At 45.9% G+C, this 20,860-nt stretch overlaps 1 protein-coding gene across 6 annotated transcripts; it reads left to right on the plus strand.

The window, feature by feature from the left end:
• Positions 1–872: 872 nt before the first annotated feature.
• ELK4 (ETS transcription factor ELK4) lies at positions 873–20,465 on the plus strand. Of its 6 annotated transcripts, XM_090124667.1 has the most exons (7): positions 873–1,174; positions 5,892–5,990; positions 6,873–7,066; positions 8,212–8,427; positions 9,722–10,645; positions 11,641–11,757; positions 12,363–20,465. In XM_090124667.1, exons 4-7 carry the CDS (start codon positions 8,221–8,223, stop codon positions 12,459–12,461), a joined length of 1,347 nt encoding a protein of 448 aa, XP_089980793.1. In that variant the 5' UTR covers positions 873–1,174; positions 5,892–5,990; positions 6,873–7,066; positions 8,212–8,220; the 3' UTR covers positions 12,462–20,465. The 6 variants fall into 6 exon arrangements, with proteins under 6 accessions (XP_089980793.1, XP_089980795.1, XP_031461856.2 ...); XM_090124669.1 differs by lacking the exon at positions 6,873–7,066; XM_090124665.1 differs by lacking the exon at positions 873–1,174 and having other exon boundaries at positions 1,498–5,990.
• The last annotated feature ends 395 nt before the right edge of the window (positions 20,466–20,860 follow it).

The raw sequence follows: 20,860 nt of genomic DNA on the forward strand, positions 1-20,860 counted from the left end.
CTAAAGAGTCTGTCCGCTTCTTTCTCGTAGCCTCTGTGAGGACAGTTGCCTTTAATCTTAACAAGAAAGGTAGTGCTCACAATTCAGTAATTCAGCCTTTCCAAAGATCAGGGCTCATCAGAAATTCCAAAGGGAGATGATTTCCAAGTAGAGATACTTCCCTATTTGTTACCAGCCCCTAAATGAAATCAGGAGGGATTAGTTAGGAGACCCAGGGTCCACCCCTTCTGGTGGCACAGCGATTGCCTCTCCTCTGTGCTCCCAGGGTTGGCCATAAACAACCATTTCCAGCCAAAATGGTTCGAAGTGGCCACATGCTGTGCCCGAGCTCGGGTAGAACTGCAGCTCTCCTCATCATCACTACCAGCACTGGAAGAGCTGATGGGATTGGGCTGCCCTGCTGGATCTCTCTTGGTAGAGGTGAGCCGGGTCCCTGCAGCTCTTCCCGCTCCGTTACCCCTTGGAAAGCCTTTGTGTGTTTTTTTTTCCCCCACCTTCTTCATTTTGGGGTACACCTTCAGCCTTTCTGCTTTAGGAGTGCCACCGTCTCCCCTCCGCCACATCTCTGCCCGGAGAACCACAGCGATTTCTTTTGTTTTAAACTTATTTCCGCGTTTACCCTCCGCTTCCCTTCCGCTCAAGCAGCTCAAGCATCCCGCACCAGCTGTGACCGGGTCCCGTTTCTCTCCCGGCTCAACCCGGCGAGAGGCGGCAGCCTTGGAACCGACTTGCGGGCACATGGCTGCGAGCGCGGGGCGGCGCGGACTACACTTCCCACGAGGCATTGCGGCGGGTGGGCGGCTACCTCCTCCCCTATTGGTCGGCGTCGCCCCCGCTCTGCGCGGCGATTGGTCGCCGCCTTCGGACCCTCCGCGTCCCTCAGCGGAGCCGTGGGCGGAAGTGTGGCGTACGGCGGCCGCCGTGGCTCCGCGGCGTTGAGGTTGGCGCTTCGCGTCCCGCCATGTAACGCGCCGCCGCTCCCCGCCGCCTCCTCCTGTTCTACCGCACCGCTGTCCTTCGCTGCTCGCCCGGCTCCTCCCTCTCAGGGATGGGGGTCCGGCACCCGGCCCGCCGAGGGGGCTCCCGGCCATGAAGGGCGGCGGGGGGGCCGCTCCCAGCACCTGCCCGCCGCGACGGGACCGCGACGTCCGGGGATCGGCGGGGCTCCTCCTCGGTGAGCGCTGGGGGGGCGGCGGGGGGACCTGGGGGGGGGGGGGGGGGGGGGGAAGGGAGCGGTGCTGGGGGGGCAGCCGGCTGTGGGGGGGGTCAGGAAGTCGGGAAGGGAAAGCGGCGGTGCGGGGGGGGGGGAGGGGTCCGTTTTCTGTCCGTTTTCTGTCCGTTTTCTGCCCGACCCGCTTTGAACGCGGCTCTGGGAATCGCGGATCGCCGTAGCGCTGTGCCGTTCGGGATTCCGACGTTTGCGGTGCTGTGCGGTTGGGAGGAGGCTGCGGTTCCATCCGACGCTCTGCGTTGGGTTTTTATATTTTATCATATATATATATATATTTTTCCCCCCCCCCTCCCAACTCCGCCACGGTTTCCCTCAGCCTCTTCTCCTCTCTTCTCCTCGCCAGATGGGCGGATGCTGCCCACATCAATGGGTGAATCCGTGGAGAAAGTATGCAAATCCGCCGCTGTTGCTCGTGTTATTTGCACGCCTCTTTACACCCGCCCGGCTTTACGCACCCATTACACAACGCTCACCTCCTTTGCACGGCCGAGACTTCCTCCAACCCGCTCCGTTCTACAGCCTGCCCCCATCACGTTGGGGGCCACGCAGCATCAGCTCGGCTGCTTTGTTTTTGAAGCAGCAGCGGAGAGAACCGCGGAACTGCACGCTCTGTGCTGCTGGGTGCAGAGTTTGGTCGTTAGCTTTGCTTTTTCCCCCCTTCCTCCCCTCTCTCCCCAATCTGCTTGCACCAGCACAGCCCTCCCTACAAACTGCGCCGTCGTGATTTCGGCTCGCCTGTTTATTTTTAGGGTCCCAGAGCCTGTTTGGAGAGAGGAGTTGTTCCATCGTCATAGCAACGGGGCTGAGTGTATTATAAACATTATGAAAGGAAACCTTTTCCATCTTAAACGAGGCTTCCTGTCGGTAATAAGGTTAGGGTCAGCAGAATACATGGGACCTGTTGTTCAGGGCTCAGTGATGCGCAGGCCTGCCCAGCAGGGATGCTGTTGTATGATGCTATGGAAGCCGATGTCATCTGCTGTTGGTAAACATTCCCTTCAGCCCGTTGTGGTGGCAAATAAGGAGGAAGCAAGCGTGTAATCTACTTAAAGAGGCATTTTCGTCGAAATACGTGTTTCTGTGGCTTACTCAGAAACAGTCACGTCAGTGATAGAAACCAATCACAGGCTCTGCCTTGGTTTAAGTTTGCCATTCTATTTATCCTGAGCACGCAGCTGAGAGGTGGAGACCAGAAAATGCTCGCTTAGGGTAGGAAGGTCTCATTTATTTTTTTTTTTTTCAGACAGGAGGTAAAATGATGAAACAAAACAGCGATGAAACAAACTGCTCCCAAAGCTCAAAATTTAAGAAATCAAGGCATCAGAAGATAAACTCACAGCTCAGTTTTTGAGCCAAGAGTGCAAAATGGAGTGCAGCGTTTGGTTTAAGTAAATAGGAGTGCTGGACTTGGAGAGGGATGAGGGGAGGGAAGCTGAGGAGCAGTGCTTATCAAGAGGACATCCTCTGGTGCTTCCTTCCCAGTGCTTCCTGCCCTGAGAGCTGTGCTGCTTTTTCCTGCCAGGGCTGAAGGGAGGGCTGCAACCTGTTGAAGCCTGGAGTTGTTTTCTCACTGTTTGTTTCTTATTCTAACTTGATTTTTGTGGTCTGGATGCTCCTTGGAAAGGGTTTTCTATGTTCTTAGTGATGGAGGCACCGATGTGGCAAGCTGCAGGTTTAGGTGAATTCCTTACATGTGGCAACTTTGGGCTTTTGGCTTTGGGAATGGAGCTACCAAGACAGTGACAGAAGGAGTTAAGGAGTCCTTATGGTGCTGTGTGTGTTTCTGGTGAGGGCTGGATGCTGTTGCCAGCCCCCCTCCCAGGGGGAAGCTGACTTTTGGTTTTGTATGCACTAAAATTAATCCAAATTGATAAAGTGCTGAAGGTAATAGTTGAGGTGAATCACTTTCCCAGGAGCTTGCAAGTGTTTCGTGAGAGATTTGTTGGTAATGGGATATTTCAAGTGCTGCGCTAATGAAACTGTTGCTTGATTGTGTGTTGATGACTGCTTAATTAGATATTTCATCAGTGATGTTACAGCTCTTGTCCTTTTACTACAATGCAAGGAGTAGGGGGAATGGAGTGGCTATTTACTTGTTCTTTTGGCTGCAGACACTAACTGCATGATCTTACCTTGAGGTTAACCCTGTCTGGGCCTGTGACCTCCAGAGATCTCCTTTAATCTCAGTGCTCTGTGTTGCTTTTTTTTTATTATTATTTGTTTGTTTGTTTTCCTGGAACAACCATCAAAGGCCGTGTCTGTGCAGGAGCGTTGCACAACGTTGCACAGGGGTTGTTGTCTGCACATTCCTTCTGTTTGCACGCCGTGGCCATCTTCAGCCATTAGAAACACTGGGGAATGGTACAGTGCAGCCCTAGCAGCTCAGCTTTTGCTGTCTTGTGTGCAGAGTGGCCATGCAAAGCAAGGCAGCAAGTGCAGCTTCCTGTTGCAGCACAAGGGCTTCGTTTGCACGCTTGCTGCGTGTCTGACTGCACTGTTAGCACGAGGTCCCAAAGACCACCTCCAACTTGTTGCTGCTGTTTTATTAGAATAATTTTTGAACAGGAGCCCTGCAGAGTGGTTTCACTCTCTCCTGGCAGATGTCTGTGCCTTGTGGTTGGCACACGCATACGCAGCGCTGGTTTTCTTGCTGGCAATCTTTGAGCAGCATCTTTTTGTGGCATTGTCACCCGGTGGCTCTGCTGCTGATCTGTGCTGCTCTGCTGGTTCTTTGGAGATGCTGCTTCTGTGCCAGTGTCCGGGCAGCTGTGTGGGTGCCAATTAAGTGCCTGCAGGTGATGGTTTTGTCCTCGCTGTGTGGGACAGCCTTCTTCCTCCCTCTCCTTTTTGCTGTGCGTTGCCTTTGTGGGGGGATTCTGACGAGGTTGCAGCTCTGACTGCTGTAATCAGTCCATCTGCAGAAGTCATCAGCCTGCAGCTGCTGATAAGGAAACATGCCGAGGCGAAGGATTACTCGAGCTGTTCTCAGGGCTGAGTCAAACACAGGAAACGTGCCAGAAGACCTCGAAGATTGGGGGGTGTATGGGGGGGGGGAGGGTGGGATACAGACCTGCCTTGCTGGAGCTCCTCTGGGTTCCTCCTCCCTCGGGGCTGAATGCTGAAGGTTGTTCTGCAATGGTGAGTAGATCTGTGGCTGCAGCACAGATTGCCCTGTGCCACTTCCGAAGCCGTGCCACCCAGCAATTGCACGCTGCCTGCCACAAATGATGCAGAGCCCCGAGGCTCTGTAATCACCCGGATTGTGGCATAGATGGATGAGAAGTCGCTGGAAAAGATGCGTATCTCGTGTCCCAGCTCTCATGTAAACGTGAGGCTTTGTACCTTTGTCAAGGCCTCAAACAGAGCCTCAGCAACACGAGAAAGCTCCGCTTTGCAGCGCTCCTATTTAGAAAAGTGCAGCCAAATGCTGTCAGCTCCTCTGTGTGCTTCAAGGGTCATCTGTAGGCGTCAGAGAAGATCTCAAGACAATAATAGTGCTCTATTTTAGCATACTCATTACAAAGTATAACTGCCCTCTGCCTCTAGCAACTATTTTTTCCTCGTACTCAAATGGTGCAGAAGTGGGAAGGCTGTTGTCATAAACAGTGCTGTTGCCTGTCTGCTTAATTCCCTCTTTGTCTTTTCGTGTGAGACCTTTTTCCTTCTCTGTGGACTCTTGCAAGGCAAATAACCTTCAGCTAAAAGGCAGTTTTTCAGTGGCGTGCTTGTAATTATCAGCACAATCATCTCGAAGGAAAAGCAATCAGACAAGGAGGCTTTTTCTGCTGATGGGAGCTGTGCTGCAAACTGATGGCTTTCAGAGGCAGGGCCATGCATCTGGAAGAAGTTGAGATGTTCCATAGGAGCTACAGGAGGAGCAGCATCTCAGCAATGTGAGAGTGGGGTGGTGGGTTTCCATCCTCCTGCCCCAGCTGCAGAAGGAGGAATTGATGCTGAATGCATCCTTTGGGTTTTCTGAAGTCGCACGCAGGTCGGCTGCGCTGCTGTTAATTTTACATCCCGTGTGATGTTTTGGTTTGGTTTTACTTTCTCCCACTTCTTCCTGGTGAAGCAGCAGTTCTTTGTGTTCTCATCAAGGCAAGTTTAATAAAGTTAAATTAGATGTGCCTTTGTTCATAGCACCACGTTCTCCTGTGGATGTGTTACTCTTTCCCAGTTGCTCCAGGTCTCCATGTGTACCTGCCCACCTGTACCATTGCTTTAGCCAAGTTGCAGGGTTATTATTTCCCTTTATATCTAATCAGGACAAGCTCCTGGATACATTCAGGTGTCGCTCCGTTGTTTCCTGTAGGTGTGTGCAATAAATAATGAATGAAGAGGGGTGTTCATCTGCAACATAACCTGTCCGTGCACGATGCCGTGCTGCATCCTTGATGAAATGATGGAAGGAATGGCACAGAGTGCTGAAACCTGTGACTCCAGGAGTGTTGGTAGCAGCTGGATGCATCCGATGTTTGCTGTAGTCATGGCTGTGCCCCTTGGGGGGGGGGAATTCCTCCAGCCATAAAGCTGTGCTGTATGCAGAGATTGTGATGCCAGTGAGGAGCCCTGGTGTTGTGCTGCTCGATGCTGCTCAGGATAACGTGGCACATTGCTCTGAAGGTGGTTTTTAACAAATCTATCCTTCTGTTCAATCCAGGTGTGTGTGCTGTGCTGCTGTTTGTGCCACGGGAGCACAGTTGTGTGCATCTCAGCTCTGCTCCAGCCATGAGCCAGGCGATGCTGTGACTGCAGTAAGGTCGGAGAGCTTTCCGATAATGACAGCAAAGTGCTTCTTACTAAAGGGAAGCACACCACTGAAATTACACGGCATTTCAATTCGGGGATGCAATCATCACAGGTTTTTAGGAGGAGAAAAAGCCTTTGCCTCCCCGATATTCTCCTGCTAATCTAATTTCTGTGTGATTACCTCCCGTTGCATCGCTCAGCGCTGTTTGGTGCAGTGCTGCTTATGGGCTTTGAAGCTGCTGCAGATAAACGTAGCGTGGGAATAATCACTCAACTTCATTTTCCTGCTCTTTCTCTGTTAACACTTATCACGGGTATTGACAGCTCTGTAGAATGGTAGAATCAAGTCCTTATGTCTACACAACACCCCGTGCGTGTGCATCATCCTGACAGGATAATGAGGCTGTGCTGGTGATGCTCCGTAGGAAATGGCATTGGCAAAGTGCACAGCAGAGAGCTGGGAGGGCTTTAACTCCATTCCCTGCCCCACAGCTCCGTGCTGCAGGACCAGCTCAGCAGCTGATGTCTTCTTAGAGTGCTCAGCAATTAATTTGGGCAGGCGCGGAGCTGTACTCATCAGTAATTAACGAGGAAAGCACCTTAGGCCAGCATAACTAGGTGGTGTGGGTGTCCTTCATTTTGAGATTGTTCCCTGTAATTGCAGCAATTTAACCGAGTTGATCAATGTAACATCATGTCAGTGTGCCATCAGGCAGGTATTTGTGAAAATAGGTTAAATGCAATGGGCTCTGCCCAAAAAGAATACCTGCCCCAGGGCACCTGATTTAAAATAGGAATGCTTGGTCCCATGTAAACTGTCAGCAGTAATCCTTTTTCAGGGCTGACTGGATTCTGAGGCTCTGACATGTAGACTGTTCTCTTCCTTATTTAGGGCTGGCTAAGTGCTGGGCAGTAACGAGATTGGAATAAAGGCTTTGGTAATGAGGACAAACTGGCAGTCCTGCCTGGATCTCAAACTTAGCCCTGTGTGTGCATGGACCTCAACAACACGGACCTCAACAACACAGACACGAGTCCTTGCTGGGGCTGCGAGCCTTCAGAGCCTCCTCCTGCCAACAGCACTTGGTATCCAGAGCTGCACTCACCCCAATAGGAGCCCCTGTGCCATTTAAGTTGGCCTTTATGGAGGGTTGGGGTTAGGGGGAAATGTAGCAGGGCGCACATCCAGCACAGTTCTTTGGGAAGGCTCTTATTGCAGAGCAGCCGTGTTTGTTTTTGTTACATTGGAAGAAGTTGAAGCTGTATGGAGAGAAGCCACGTGTTGTGGGATAAGAGAATCCATATGGGATGCTGCATTAATATCATTCTAGCTGTTTTAATTCACAGCCTGGCTTATAATTCCTTTGTACGGACAGGATTATTATCACCAGTACAGACATGGAGGTCATTCCCTCACTACATCTGCCTATATGAGGTGATGCTTCCACTTAAATTTTGGTGGAAACATCACCTCATATAGGCAGATGTAGTGAGGGAGTGACCTCCATGTCTGCACTGGTGACTGTACATCCCATACAGTGCAGGAAATCTGTGCTGGAGTGACACTGGTCCTAAAAGACCTAAGCCTTGAAAAGCCAAGTCGGTGTTTTAAATTGTATTTGCTTCTTTCTTTTTTTTTTTTCTTTGCTTAATTTCTTATGAAAGGGATGAAAATTGCAAAAATAAAGATGAGAGAGCAGGCTGGGGGTTGGTTGGTTGGGAGGGATGTTAGAAACGTGAACTGGAGGAAGGCTGGGTTGTTCTTTACAGTGACATCTTCAGGCAGCTGAAGGAGGAGGCTGCAGGTGAGTGGGTAGGAAGGGAGGAGGTGGTTTGATTTTTACCTGAGTGCACCTGAGCTGTTCCTCAATACAACTCAGAACGGGTGAACGTGGAACAACTAAGAATTGGGGTGGTTTTCATTTTTTGGGTTGGTTTTTCTTTTTTTTTTTTTTTTTGGGTAATGACTCATTGCAACTTACCCAAAATGACCTGATTTAGTTAAATGAGGCTAAATATAACCCATGTGAAAAGGACTGACATGTGGGAGGAGACGATAGCAGTTGGCTCTCAGCCTCCCTGTTCTGCAGGGAACATCTTTCACGACTGGTGACTAATAATTTTTTACTCTTGCTGCCTTTGGAAATAACATCTCTGTGCCCTCACCCTCCTTCTAGGGAGACGCAGAAGATGCACCGTTCCTAATCTGTTGCTTTTTCTCTGCATTTCAGCTTACTGCTATGGACAGTGCTATCACCCTGTGGCAGTTCCTCCTCCAACTCCTGAAAGAGCCTCAGAACAAGAATATCATCTGTTGGACCTCCAATGACGGGGAGTTCAAACTGCAGCAGGCAGAGGAGGTGGCCAGACTGTGGGGAATCCGCAAGAACAAGCCCAGCATGAACTATGATAAACTCAGTCGTGCTCTCAGATACTATTATGTGAAGGTAACAAAGTCCATAAATCCACCTGAAATCCTTATCCATCTTATCAGCTTCTGCCTAATGAGCTTTGTTTCCTTTTTCATTCTCTTCAAGGGGATAGGTGTCACTTCTGGCTCCAAGAGTTAAGTGAGGTGCACTGGCTTAAGTTTAGAGGTTTTTCTTTTTTCTTTTGTTTATCCTCACGCCTGGTTCCTCCCCAGTGGTTATTTTATAAGGTTCTGGATGGCTTTATGCAAAACGTTTTCCTCTTTAATTTATGTCTTTGATATTATCCTTCTGTGAGTAATATTCTCCTTTCCATTGAAACCTTTTCTCTAATTGTCTCTATGAAGGGGCTGTCGAAATAGGGATTTCCAGCATGGTAGCTCAGAGGTTCTTTGTTTTCATTCTTGTGTTCAGAAATGCACCTCTACTGAGGAGACTGAGTTTAGTCCAGCAGAGTGAGGTGCTTCTCTTCTGAAGCTGATGTCTTCAAAGAACTTGTAAGAACACGAGTGGTGTCAAAAAGCTGAACTGGAACCACAGTGTGGGATTGTTACCTTGATTTCAATATCCTTCCAGTGAGCCATTTATCCCACAACTGTTGTTATGTGGGTGTATGAGATTTAAAAAAAAAAAAAAGGTTTCTGAAGAAGCTGTCAGATCGTGGGGTGCAGTGTGGTGCTTGGAGTTTAATAGCAGGCAGCACAATTTCCCTCATCTGACTTTGCACCATGAGGTCACGGAAATAATAACTGTACAATAAATCAGCATCTTCTGTGACCCAAACTGTGTGTGGCATTTTGGTGAGGAACCAAGCAAGTTTGACAGAGTTTGTGATATTAAGATAGCTGATAAGCCCACGTTCTGCTGCTTTCTTTTATTATCATCTCACTAAGAACAAGGGTGGTTTGATTTACTGTATTAGGCATCAATTCTGCAAACCTCGTAAGCCTTAATTTTGTGTGTTCTCTTAGATTATGCTTGCAGTGCCCAGAGCACTGACCTTAACTTCAGTGGTGGTATCTTTGTTTCCTAGTGGATCATCTTAAATATTGGAAACAGAATTGCTCTGCTGTCTTAGGGTTGCTTTGGTTGTGTTGAGGTCAGTTTGAGCCTCACCTGTTGTGTCTGTGAGCTCTGGAAATGATATTTTGGCAGAAGTACTGCAAGAATGCAGTGTGTTTAAAACAAAAGAAAAAAAAAATTCTATTGAAAGATGACAAAGTATTGAATTCCTCGGTCTATTTTAGGCAGAGTTTGTAGCAGGAAAATGAATCTAAAGAAGAGCTAAAAATACCTCTCTTCTTACCCACAGAATATCATTAAAAAAGTGAATGGTAAGAAGTTTGTGTACAAGTTTGTTTCTTATCCGGAGATCTTAAAAATGGATCCACTTGTCGTGGGCCGGATAGAAGGAGAGCCTGAACTGACCAGCTTTGCAGAGGTGAGCAGTGCTCCAAAGGATGTGGAAAGCTGTGGGAAGGAGAAGTCTCAGTCGTGTGCTAAATCCTCCAGCCGTAACGACTACATCCACTCAGGCTTGTACTCCTCTTTTACGCTGAACTCCCTGAACTCTTCCAACGTCAAACTCTTCAGGTCCATCAAGATTGAGAATCCAGCTGAGAAACTGACAGAGAAGAAAGCTGCTCAGGATCCAATGCCGTCTGTCATCAAGTTTGTCACCATGCCCTCCAAAAAGCCTTCATCCGTCCCCCTGATCGCCACCACTTCGACAGTCTCTGCTACATCCACTGCTTCTGCCACCTCGACTGCATCCTCTCTTCCCATGGGATCAGAAGAAACTCTGCAGACCTTGGAGACTCTTGTTCTCCCCAAGTTAACTATCCCTGAAGCTCCAGCACCTTTGCCAAACTTGACCACCAGCTTTACCCCGACTCCACCTGTATCCTCGGTTTCTCCCGTTCTGCAAGTTCCTTCCACCCCCCCATCGCCGCCCCTGAGTTCTAATCCTGACCTGGACATTGACACGGACATAGAATCAGTGGCTTCTCAGCAGCTGGAGCAGGCTCAGAGCCTTCAGCATCAATCCCCAGAGCCCAAAGAGCAGGATTCATCTGTTCTGGAGAAGGAATTTGCCAATCACCTCTCCAGATCTAAAAAACCCAAAGGGCTGGAGTTGGCTCCTACTCTCGTCATTACAGGCAGTGATCCAAGTCCATTGGGAATACTGAGCCCTTCCCTCCCCACTGCTTCTCTTACTCCAGCACTTTTCTCCCAGGTAACTCAATTCCCCCACCTCTTTTTTTTCCTTTTTTTAAGTAACAGTAGTGGTTGTGTTACACTGTAAGGCAGGAAGGGAGGGCAGATGAACCAAACCAACACTATAAGGATCCTTTGTAAATGTTCCAGAGTGACACTGAATTATTTCCAAAGCGTTTTGAAATCCTTCAGGTTGATTCTGAAATTCCTTTAAAAACAGGTGTGCGTTCAGCAATGTTCTTTCACTTGATTTAGTAGCCATTAAAACCAGAATAATGTGATTTAATGTGATAACAATGGCTACATAATTTGGTTGTTCTCAGCGCGTGGGAAAGGAAAGCTTTCATTCCTCATGGAAAATTTGGAAGAGAACTGAATCCAACTATGCTGTTATATTGTTCTGTATACATTTAATCTCCTTCCTGTAATAAATTGGAGTTAGACTGCAGGGAAACTGCTGATAGAAAATTGAAATAGCTGAAGACAGGAGAAAAACAGAGTGCAGTTGCACTTTTGGAACCCTTCAGAGTGTTTGGCTTGTAAACCTGGAACATCCAGAGCATTCAGAAGCTGGGTGTGCATTTCTTTTGTTGTAGCTTACATCCCCCATGTCACTCAGACCATGTGTGTGCCCGCTGTCTGCTCATTTTAAATTCATAAGCTGAGTTCTGTGAGCCATTCTGTGATTCTGTTCTCCAAAGTCACTTGCAGGTGCTGTATAAGAATTGCAGGAGAAGGCAATTTGCTGTAGGTTACAGCAGGATTTGGCAGCTGCTGGGAGAAGAGGGCCAGTTGCTAAGAAAGGGGAGGGAGAACTGATGGCTGCTGCTGCTGTGGGGTTTGAAGGGAAGAGGAGGAGGTGGGAGGAGGCAGAAGGAGAGAATGGGAGTTCCTAAAATGGGATCCAGCCCTCTGCAGCTGGAGGAGCTGGATTACTGTGGCCAGATTTACATATGCAGTGCATTACTCCAAGAGCAGCTTTCGCACGATTGACTGTCTTTGTGTGTTTTGCAGACTCCCATCTTGCTGACCCCAAGTCCCTTGCTCTCCAGTATTCATTTCTGGAGTACCCTCAGCCCAGTTGCTCCTCTCAGTCCTGCAAGGTTGCAAGGTGCTAATACGCTTTTTCAGGTAAGTTCCAGCAAGTTCAGCCCATCTCTGAGCCATACTTATCAGTACTTTCTTCAGCAGACCTGTAGGGATCTGTTAGCCCAAGAATCTGATGGCAAGTTTGGGCAGTAATATTTGCTGTTTAATAAGGTGAGGCAGTTAAGTAGTAAGCATTTCATGATATGTCATGAAATATGTCATGCTTTGGTTGCTCAGTCTTTCCAAGTTTGAAGTACTAAAAAGTTTCCTTTAATTCAGGGGATCTTTTTGTACCTGGTACCTTTTTTGCTCTACAAACAGCTGATAATTGATTGAAGAACAACATGGGACACTGTTTCCCAACAACCTGTATAAAGTCATTTTCTTGTGATATGACTAGTTTAGGACATAGGCAGTGCTCATTGCAGAGGCTGCAGTCTGTGTCCCTCCTGTAGCACTGGCTGGTGTTGTGCAATCTGTGGTGTGGTGGCATTTAAAAAGTAATTAGTTGGGGGAAGACAGGAAGATTCTTTGAAAGGTTTTTTTTGTTTGTTTGTTTGTTTCCTGGGGAGCTTCTTTATGCACAGTTAGAGAGGAGAGTTAAATTAAAATGCTCTTTCTCAACCACTTTTCTTTTTGTCTCTTAGTTTCCATCAGTGCTGAACAGTCACGGCCCATTCACACTGTCTGGACTGGATGGACCCTCTACCCCTGGCCCATTTTCCCCTGATCTGCAGAAGACATAGCACATGAACTCATGGAAAGGACATATATTGGCAAGCAAGGAAAAGAGATGACACTTATATTTAACCATGATTTTTTTTAAAAGAGCGATTTATAATTCCACAGAGATTATCAGCAGTCATAGTTTTTGCCATTCCCAGATAAAAAAAAAAATGCCTTTTTTGCAAAATTCCTGTTTTTTGAAGACCCAGATTGGTAATGTTTATGCAAATGCCTTAATAGGAGCTGAAGCTCCGGTCTCTTCCCTCCTTGGTTGGAAGACTTCACTATGGTTAAAGGGAGTTTCAGTTGGTGTTGCAGTAACTGAGTCTGCACTGTTTGCAGTCAATAGTATCAGAGAAGTCTTTTCTCTGTGACTCTTGGAAAAACCTCTGTTCTTCTGCTTCCTGTGCTTGGCAAGAAGAAATTTAATCACGATCGAAGCTGGCATTGCAGGAGATGCTTGGGAAAGGAGTGTGTGTGTGCACTCAGCTTTGCCTTGGGGCCTGATAACTTCTGCAGCAGCAAAACAGCCCGCATCTTATCTGCTGTAAAAACATCTTGTCTCTTTGCAGGTAGAAATTTTCAAGGCATACTCCATGATTGTGTTTCTGAGATGTGGACAATTTCTCAATGACACTGCATGCAGAGAGCCCAGCCTTGCAGTGCTTGGTTCCTGGATGCTTCTGAGCCCTCCTTCAGTGAGGGGGCAAAGCCTGGAGACAAACAAATGGTGGGATCAGTTCTTTTCAGTTCTCAGAAAGTTTGAATGCTGAAGTCCAAACATTTCTTGTACCGGAGACCTGTAATCTCAGTGCTGGAAGATGAGCAGAATGGTGGATTTTTACGTGAGGTGTTGAGGTTTTAGCTGTGACATGAGGTTGCTGCCTGATGCTGCGTTTTCAGCCCCAAGCAGTGGGTCAGAACGCTGATGTCTGAGTGTTTTTACTGCTTTTTTCCCCACAGTTTGAAGTGGAGAAGCTTTTCCCAGCTCTTATCTCGAGTTTGGCTTTAAATCTATTGCTTTTTTTTTATTATTATTATTTGAGGAAGCACTCAGACCCAGAGAAAGTTAAGCTTAATGTGTACCACTAGCTGATAGAGGTACCAGGGGTATCCACCTCACTGTAAATTTGCACTTGCTTTTCTTTCCTTGGTGGCCACGTGTGTGTGAATTAATACGAGTTTCCAGAGCCATTTGAAACACTGATGAAATTTTTTTTTAATTAGATTTTTAAACCTCAGGAGGCCTTTTAAGAGAACGGAGGAATGAAAGAAGAGGGGATGGGATGTCTCAGTCTGTGCCCTTCCACTTTGGGGCATCTGCTGTCAGGCAGCAACTTCTGTTTGCCACTCAACGTTGAGCTGAGTGACATAAGATAATCTTGATAAAATAACTTCTAGAAAACAGATTTGAGGTCGTCTCCTTCCTTTGGTAACCCCAGTGGCTGGCTGTGAAGTTTTAATGAGCAGAGGAAGGTTGTACCTTAACAGCACGAGGAGCTGGCAGTGTGCTTCTAACATAGCACACCTGTTTGATGGAGAAACGGTGAGCTCAGGCTTACCACAGTTTTCCTTTTGCCACTTTTGCAGACTGAATTCACTTTAAAGCATACGTATGACAATACCCAGGACTTGATTTACTGCAGTGACGTTCTCTCTGTATTCTAGCATTGAATAAACCACTTTGTATGTTGCTGATACAGCACCCTCGACATGAGTGGGGTGTAATGGAGTTGCTTTTTGGGCATTGTTCATCCAGAAAGTCCTCTGCCAAGTGGGAGAAAAGAGTGTGCCTATTTCAGGTGCTTGTAGCAGGGAGTGAGCTCGTGTAATGAACTGTCTTCCTGTTGAGTTTCATTGGAGGAGTGATACTGCTTTGCATTTAGACATCAGCAGATACAGGATAAAGTTCCTGTGCCGGTGGCTCTTAAAATGACAATGTGCAATATTGACTTTTTTTTTTTTTTGAAATGCAGAGAGAAACCTGCAGATCATAATTAAGAGCAGGCATGTGGAATTTTCTGGTTTGCATGATAGCTTATGAGTTTGCTCTAGAAAAATATATATAGCTATATATAAATAGCAGCACTTTTAATGGTTGTTTTAGGTTGGCCAATTTTATGCCCAATGTGTGTGTGGATTTGAGAGCAACATTGCAGACTAGGATTAGAGTTTAAAAATGACTAATGAGCACTAAAGACTTGCAATTTAATTGCTTCCCTTTCCTTGTCCCCTATGGAGAAAAGCCAAGTTTTAGTTTAAAAGTTGTGTATGTGCACACATGCACTTAATTTTTTTTTTTTTTTGTAAACTGTATCACTTTCAGCATAGATATGCAAGAGAACCAAATGCTAACTAATAGAGCTTGTCAGTTTTTGCTTGGCCTAGTTTCATGCTGTTCTCCAAGTAGCTGCAGCAGATTGCACTGCCATAGCTGTGAGATGCACGCTCACCTTCAGGAATACCTTCTTAGGGAAAGTTGCTATGAAAAGTGCAGCCTCTCTGTATTTCAGCCTGGTAGTGTCCAACTTGCTGACAGGTGATGTGAGAAGATGGTTACTTTTGCTTAGGCACCTGCCTTGGAAAACAGGAGTCCCCCATGGGGTTGTAATCTCAGGAGGCAGTTGGGAAAGCAAACTGTAAGACTGGGCACGGGGAGAGAGGCTTGCTGACGTTTTCCCCACTTCAGGTCACTTAAGATAATACTTAATATTGTATATATGCTGCCTCGTTAAGCAGATGTTTATTAAAAAGCATAGAACTGCCAGCTTTTTTGGATCACATTCCTCAGAGCTCGGTGATGTGACTTGCTGGTGCTCTGCTGGCTCACTTCAGGAGCAGTTTGCAGCTCATTGCAGCTTGTTTTTAGTATAGGGAAGGTGGGGTTAGTATAGGCTCTTCTTTAATTATCACGTTAGCAGTTTGTAATATGGGTATAGTACCATGTTGGTTTAAAAAAAAATAGTGCAGCATTACAGAAAAAACGTTGTGTAACATTGCAATTCATGTTGCTGAAGTAACTGTGGTATTGTTGAATGCTTTGATAGTATTTGCATTGGTTAATTCATAGGTGGTGGTAGAATTAGACTGGATGAGCATGGAAGCTGAACATCTGTCTTGCTTCTGGAAATCTCTTTTAAATGTCACTGCTGCTGTATAATAGTACTGCAGAGTTGCAAAGCTTGTGCTGCTGTCTGTGCTATGTCTGTCTTTTTTGAGAACCTGAACCATCAGGATGCCACTAGCTGCAAGCAGACAATCCATGGGAAGCAGAACTGTGCTGATAATCCCCTACACTTACACAACGTTCCCTGTTCCATCTTCCATTGTTCAGAGAACGTGATCCCAGTGATGAGGGTGGTAGAAGAAAGCTTTTTCCTTAACAGAGTGGAATCCCAGAGCCTTGTTTCAGGAATCTGTCTTCAGCAGTGGTGGCTGGATGGAATTCCTATGCAGTGCCTTTGGCACATTGCATTCTGCAGTAGGTCAGGAAGTGATGAAATCCCTCAAATTTGGGAGTTCACTGTGTTCCCTCAGAGTGTCCTAAGGCTTCAGTATCCGTGCATCCTTGCTAGAAAGGAGTGTGTTATCACAGGAAAGGCTTTGGCTGTTCAGTAGTTTGTTTGGGATAGTTCCTCCCGATAGTTTTTTCAGGCCTTGGATATCTAGCAGATAGATTCTTGTGGTTTGTTGTTGTTGTTTTTTTTTTAATAGTGTTCATTTTAACCACAACGAGGGCTGTTTTTGTGCATATCTTCCACCACTAAGCGCTGTGTGATGTCAGATCCCCCATCCCCTGTGACTTCAGCTTGGGTGCAAGGATTTCAGCAGCTTGCCTGGCACACCCAGGCAGCTCCAAGGTAAGCATGGCTTCAGAGTTCTGCTCCACTTCTGTAGCATTTTCCCTGTGCTTGGTTTGGAGCCCGTAGAACTGACAGCCTGTTGGCCACCCGTGGTTTATCAATGTATTTTTTTTAGTTAATTTTTGTTACTGTTTTATAGCTTTTTTTGTGTCCTCATATTTTACTCTGCCACTTAACCTCTTCCATTTTGAACGCGTGTTTGTTTACAAGACGCATCTCAGTGTTGTATCAAGAGAATATCTTGGCATTGCCAGCTATGAAATAAACTACATCAGTAGTTAAGGAACGTCGTCAGCATGGCCAGGTGCCTTCAAACTCAACGTGTGAGTTTTGGGTGTCTGGGACAATCTTCTTCTGTTTTGTTCCTTAGTTCACCTCTGTAGGAAATAGATTTATCTTCTGGTCCTGGGTATGGGTGGCTTATTTTGTCTGAGCAGTTTTGGAGCATCTTATAGCAAACAGCCCTCGCAGGATTTATGCTCAGCAGATCAGTTGAAAATCCACTGAAAATCAGATGAAAATCCATTAAAATTGCAGTCGTGTTCCTTATGAAGCGATTCGGGGTGCTGTAATGAGGGGTGGTACATCTTGTCTAAACAGGAATTTTTTTGTGGCTTGATTTGAGTTTAATTAAGCAGTAATTGGCAACGGCTGCCGTTTAGTCTGAACAGCATTAGCAGATCTGCTTCATGTGGAGCCTTTGGCGACTGCCATCAAGTTGAGTGGCAGTGAATGTGTGCCGTGCTAAAGTTGATCTGCTGAAATCAGAGGCTGTCAGATGAAGATTAAAAGATAAAACGTGGTGACAGTTGTTTTACACAGTTCTTTGGGGCTGTTACTGCCAAAGGCTTTTTCCTGGATTGACATCTGTTGGACGCTGCGTTCCACTTGGAGTGAGCAAAGCCTATGGACTGACTCTGCAGGAGCCCTACAATGCAGGTTCCAAACAGAGAAATAAATATTCCTGAAAATAGAACTAAATCTTTTCTCTGTAGCTGGCTTTTAGTCCTAAGGATGCAATCTAGGGGCAGCAAAGCTGCACTAATGGCAGTGTTTCTGCAGTCTGTTGTTGTGCATCACTGTTGGACCTTGCACAGATTCCCTGAGTTGGTCCTGGTGCTGCCTGAAGCAGGAGGAGAGCGTGTTGGTTTTGGGTCTCTGGTAGATCTAGAGCTGAGGAGTGTTATTCTTGATTTGTACAAAGAACAAACAGACATAAGGGAGAAGATGTGCAGTGCAGGAAGTTGGTTCTTTCTGGAGGATGCTGTTTTGCTGACTGTCACCATCCTTCTTTTGGTTTGTTTGTTCCTTTCTCCCCCCCCCTAAAAAGTGACCTTCACGATAAGAAAGCTGGCCCCATGCTTCTGCTTGGATGTGCATGCTAATGTATTTCCCTTTTCAGACAGCAAGACGTCAGATTCATATAAATTATTCTCCCAAACGCAGTAGAACTGATTAGAATTGATTTTCATTCCCCCTCCCTTTCCAAAGAATGTTGTAGAAGATTTTAATTGCAGGCATCTAATGAAAAAAAAAAGCCAACTTGTACAGCTTGTTTCCTCTATGCATTGTTCCACTGATGCTGAACAGCTCTCTCCATACAAACATACGTGTGCACACCTATTCACTGCCAGGAGACCTGTGCTCAGGATGCAGTGCAGCTTCCAGGTTTGTACACTCAGAGCAAACACTGCACGATGCAGTTGCCACTTTTAAAACGTTTTGCACGTGCTGTGGATGCTTCTAGGGGCTTTTCTTTTTCCCTTGGAAGCACTCGAATTGGTTGCACCACAGTGTGGGCTAAGGATTGCCAAAGGTTCTTTTCAAATGCATCCTTGGTGTTGTTGTATGTCACAGCTTCCTGGAAAAAGAAGCATCTTAAACGGATCTTTGAACGGTTTTATGCACACGGAACAAAAATTGGGGCTTTTCTTTCATCTTTCTCACCACGTGTAATTGTCAGCATTTGGAAAACAGGGGTCTTGTAACGGAGACACAGATAGAACTGTCAGCAGTGCAGCAGGGAGGTTGGAAAGCACAGCTTGGAGCCCACGTCCTCGAGCACTACGTGCAGCAGTGCTGTGCTAATAACTGGAAGCTGTTTTTTTTTGTTGTTGTTGTCTTTTTTCCTTTCCTTATTTTCTGGAACACAGGAAGGTGGTGAGGATGGGCTCTGCGTGGATCCTGCTGTGTGCTGGGTCCAATACCTGGGTTTGCTCTGGGCTCCTTGAGCTGTGTTGTGGGTTGTTTTGGCTAGCATGTCTTAACTCTTCAGGCTTTGGAACTGCTTTAGAGAATCGTGTTGACTTTTCGTTCTGCTGTTGTTCAGTTGCACAGGGTTTTATATATATGATGTACTTAGTTTTAACGTTAATTCTCCGTGAACAGGGTTGAGATTATTCATTGTAGTTTAAAAAAAAGAAAAAAAAAAAAAGCAAAAAAAAAAAAATGTATTCTAAAACTCCCTTTGAAAATCTTGTTTGTATTCTGTTGCAGTGTTACCAGATGGCCTTATGTACGTCACAGTGTTTTTGTGATAAGTACAGTAGCACATTTAATGCTTATCTCCCCCAACCCCTCTGTTTTTATAGCTGAGAAGTGTATTCTTAATAATAGAGATGAAATAAATAGGGAAGCTCAAGTGACACGCATAGGAAAGATAGTGGTTGTCTCCTGCCATGCGTATTGGGACAGCTGGAATCAATCTGAGGCTGCAGTGACTGAACAGGGGAGGTAACCACAGCATGGGGCTTTGTCTTGGGACTGCTGAGAACACAGGGCATGCTGATGGCAGGCAGCTCTCGTGTGCCACGAGCTTGTAAAGCAAGAAAGGTCCATTGGCTGCAGCAGAACTGCTCTGAGTTGCAGCAGCTGAGGCTCTGCTTCCTTGCAGCTTTCTGCCTGTGGCTCAGCTGGAGGCAGGGAGGAAAGCATCAGCTGAATGGGAGAGACTTTAAGCAACCAAACCAGCAGTGGTGATGGTTGGCTGTTGTCGTTCTGTTTCTTTTTCAAGTGCACATCTGTTTTGGAAAGTGGTTTTTCTGATGCCTTTAGTGCTGCTCCTCGAGTGGTTTTTTCAGGTTAATCTGGGCTCTGTGTAGATGAGCACAATGAATGTCTGCAGTGTTTTTCATATTCCTGCAGCACTGATTCTTCTGCTTGGGGCAGATTGAGGAGACAACCACTAACTCTAAAAGTGGATCCTCTCTTATTTTCCTGTAATTTAGTAGAAACATCAGTGGTTAAAATGACACGAAGTCAGCAGATGACGTTTTCAGTTACTCTTTCCAGAACAGAATTGCATTGGATACACGTGTTTAGTGCCAAGTCAAGAGGCAAAGTTATGTCCTAGCAAACATCTGCGTGCTTCCTACCTTGGAGATTTATCCTACAACCTGGAGTTTGGAGGCAGCAATGACCTTGCACTGCTTTGGTGCTCTGGTTAGAGTTGGGAGAGAGTAGCTTCTCAGTCTTTCTTACTTCAGACAAATAATACCTTATAATAAGAGTATCTTAATGCCATTGTGTTTAAAAAATAAAATGCTGGTATGTAATGCAAGTACATAAATAGCCAAAGTTTTCAGTAATTGTTCAGTGTTACTAAATTTGCTTTTATTTAACCTTCCAAGGTAACATATTAGGAAGACCTTCAGCGTGTTGATACCATGTTGGGAGAAAAAAAGAAAAAAAAGTCTGATCAACTTAATCCTTGTACATATGCAGTTCTTTGAACACATTTCAGGTTTGGCTGCGATTTGGAGGGCGAAGTTCTGAGATGCAAAACGTGTTTTGGAGGAAGTGCACTGTAATGACTTCAAAGTGACTCGTGCTGCTTTTACAGAGCAGCACATTGGCAGTTTTTATTCAAACATAATGAAGGTCTTTCCTGAGGAATCAGGTGACTTTTCTATTGCTTCAATTTTTGTGCAAAAAAAAAAAAAAAAATCCATGTATTGCAATTTTTTTTTTTTTTTAAATAGGGTGGGAATAGTTAAAGAAAACTATTTTATGTAAGAACTGACAGAGAGATTTGCTTTGTATAATGCAAGCTGGCTTTAAAAAAGCATTGTAGCAAATTATTCAAGTCAATCATATGTTAATAGTTATGTGCAACCAGACATGCAAAACAATTGTATTTTTTTAAATAAATATTTTTAACAAAGTTCCTGATCTTTTGGCTGTTTGGTTTTTTCTTTTTTTTTTTTTTTCAGTGGAGGAAACTGAAAGTTACAGCTGTGGGGCAACGTGCTCTGTGCTAATGACTCTGTGCTAATGAGAGTTGGTCAGACCTTGAGCTAACCTGTCTTGTTCACAGAAGCAGAGGATCCCTCACGTTTTGCTTGGATGGAGACAGGGATGCTGATGCCAGCTTTGCAATGCCAGGCTCTCTTTGGGCCAGATCAGCTACCTGCACCTCCTGGTGAAGATCTTTTGGTGAGTGGCTGCTTTCTTTATGCAGTGATAAAGGCAAAGTGGGAGTTGGAGTTGCAGAGCACACCTTAACTAAAAGAAACACTGCTCTGAAAATTGCATTTAGCTGCAAAGCCATAGGTCAG

The sequence above is a fragment of the Phasianus colchicus genome, chromosome 25, assembly GCF_987193195.1.
Source record: "Phasianus colchicus chromosome 25, bPhaCol1.hap1.1, whole genome shotgun sequence".
Taxonomy (NCBI): domain Eukaryota; kingdom Metazoa; phylum Chordata; class Aves; order Galliformes; family Phasianidae; genus Phasianus; species Phasianus colchicus.

Excerpts from the sequence above, each read along its gene's own strand:
- ELK4 (XM_090124667.1), top strand. The coding sequence starts at position 8,221 with ATGGACAGTGCTATCACCCTGTGGCAGTTCCTCCTCCAACTCCTGAAA. Across the intron at positions 10,646-11,640 it reads CTCCAGCACTTTTCTCCCAG|ACTCCCATCTTGCTGACCCC; the intron begins GTAACTCAATTC and ends TGTGTTTTGCAG. Across the intron at positions 11,758-12,362 it reads GTGCTAATACGCTTTTTCAG|TTTCCATCAGTGCTGAACAG; the intron begins GTAAGTTCCAGC and ends TTTGTCTCTTAG.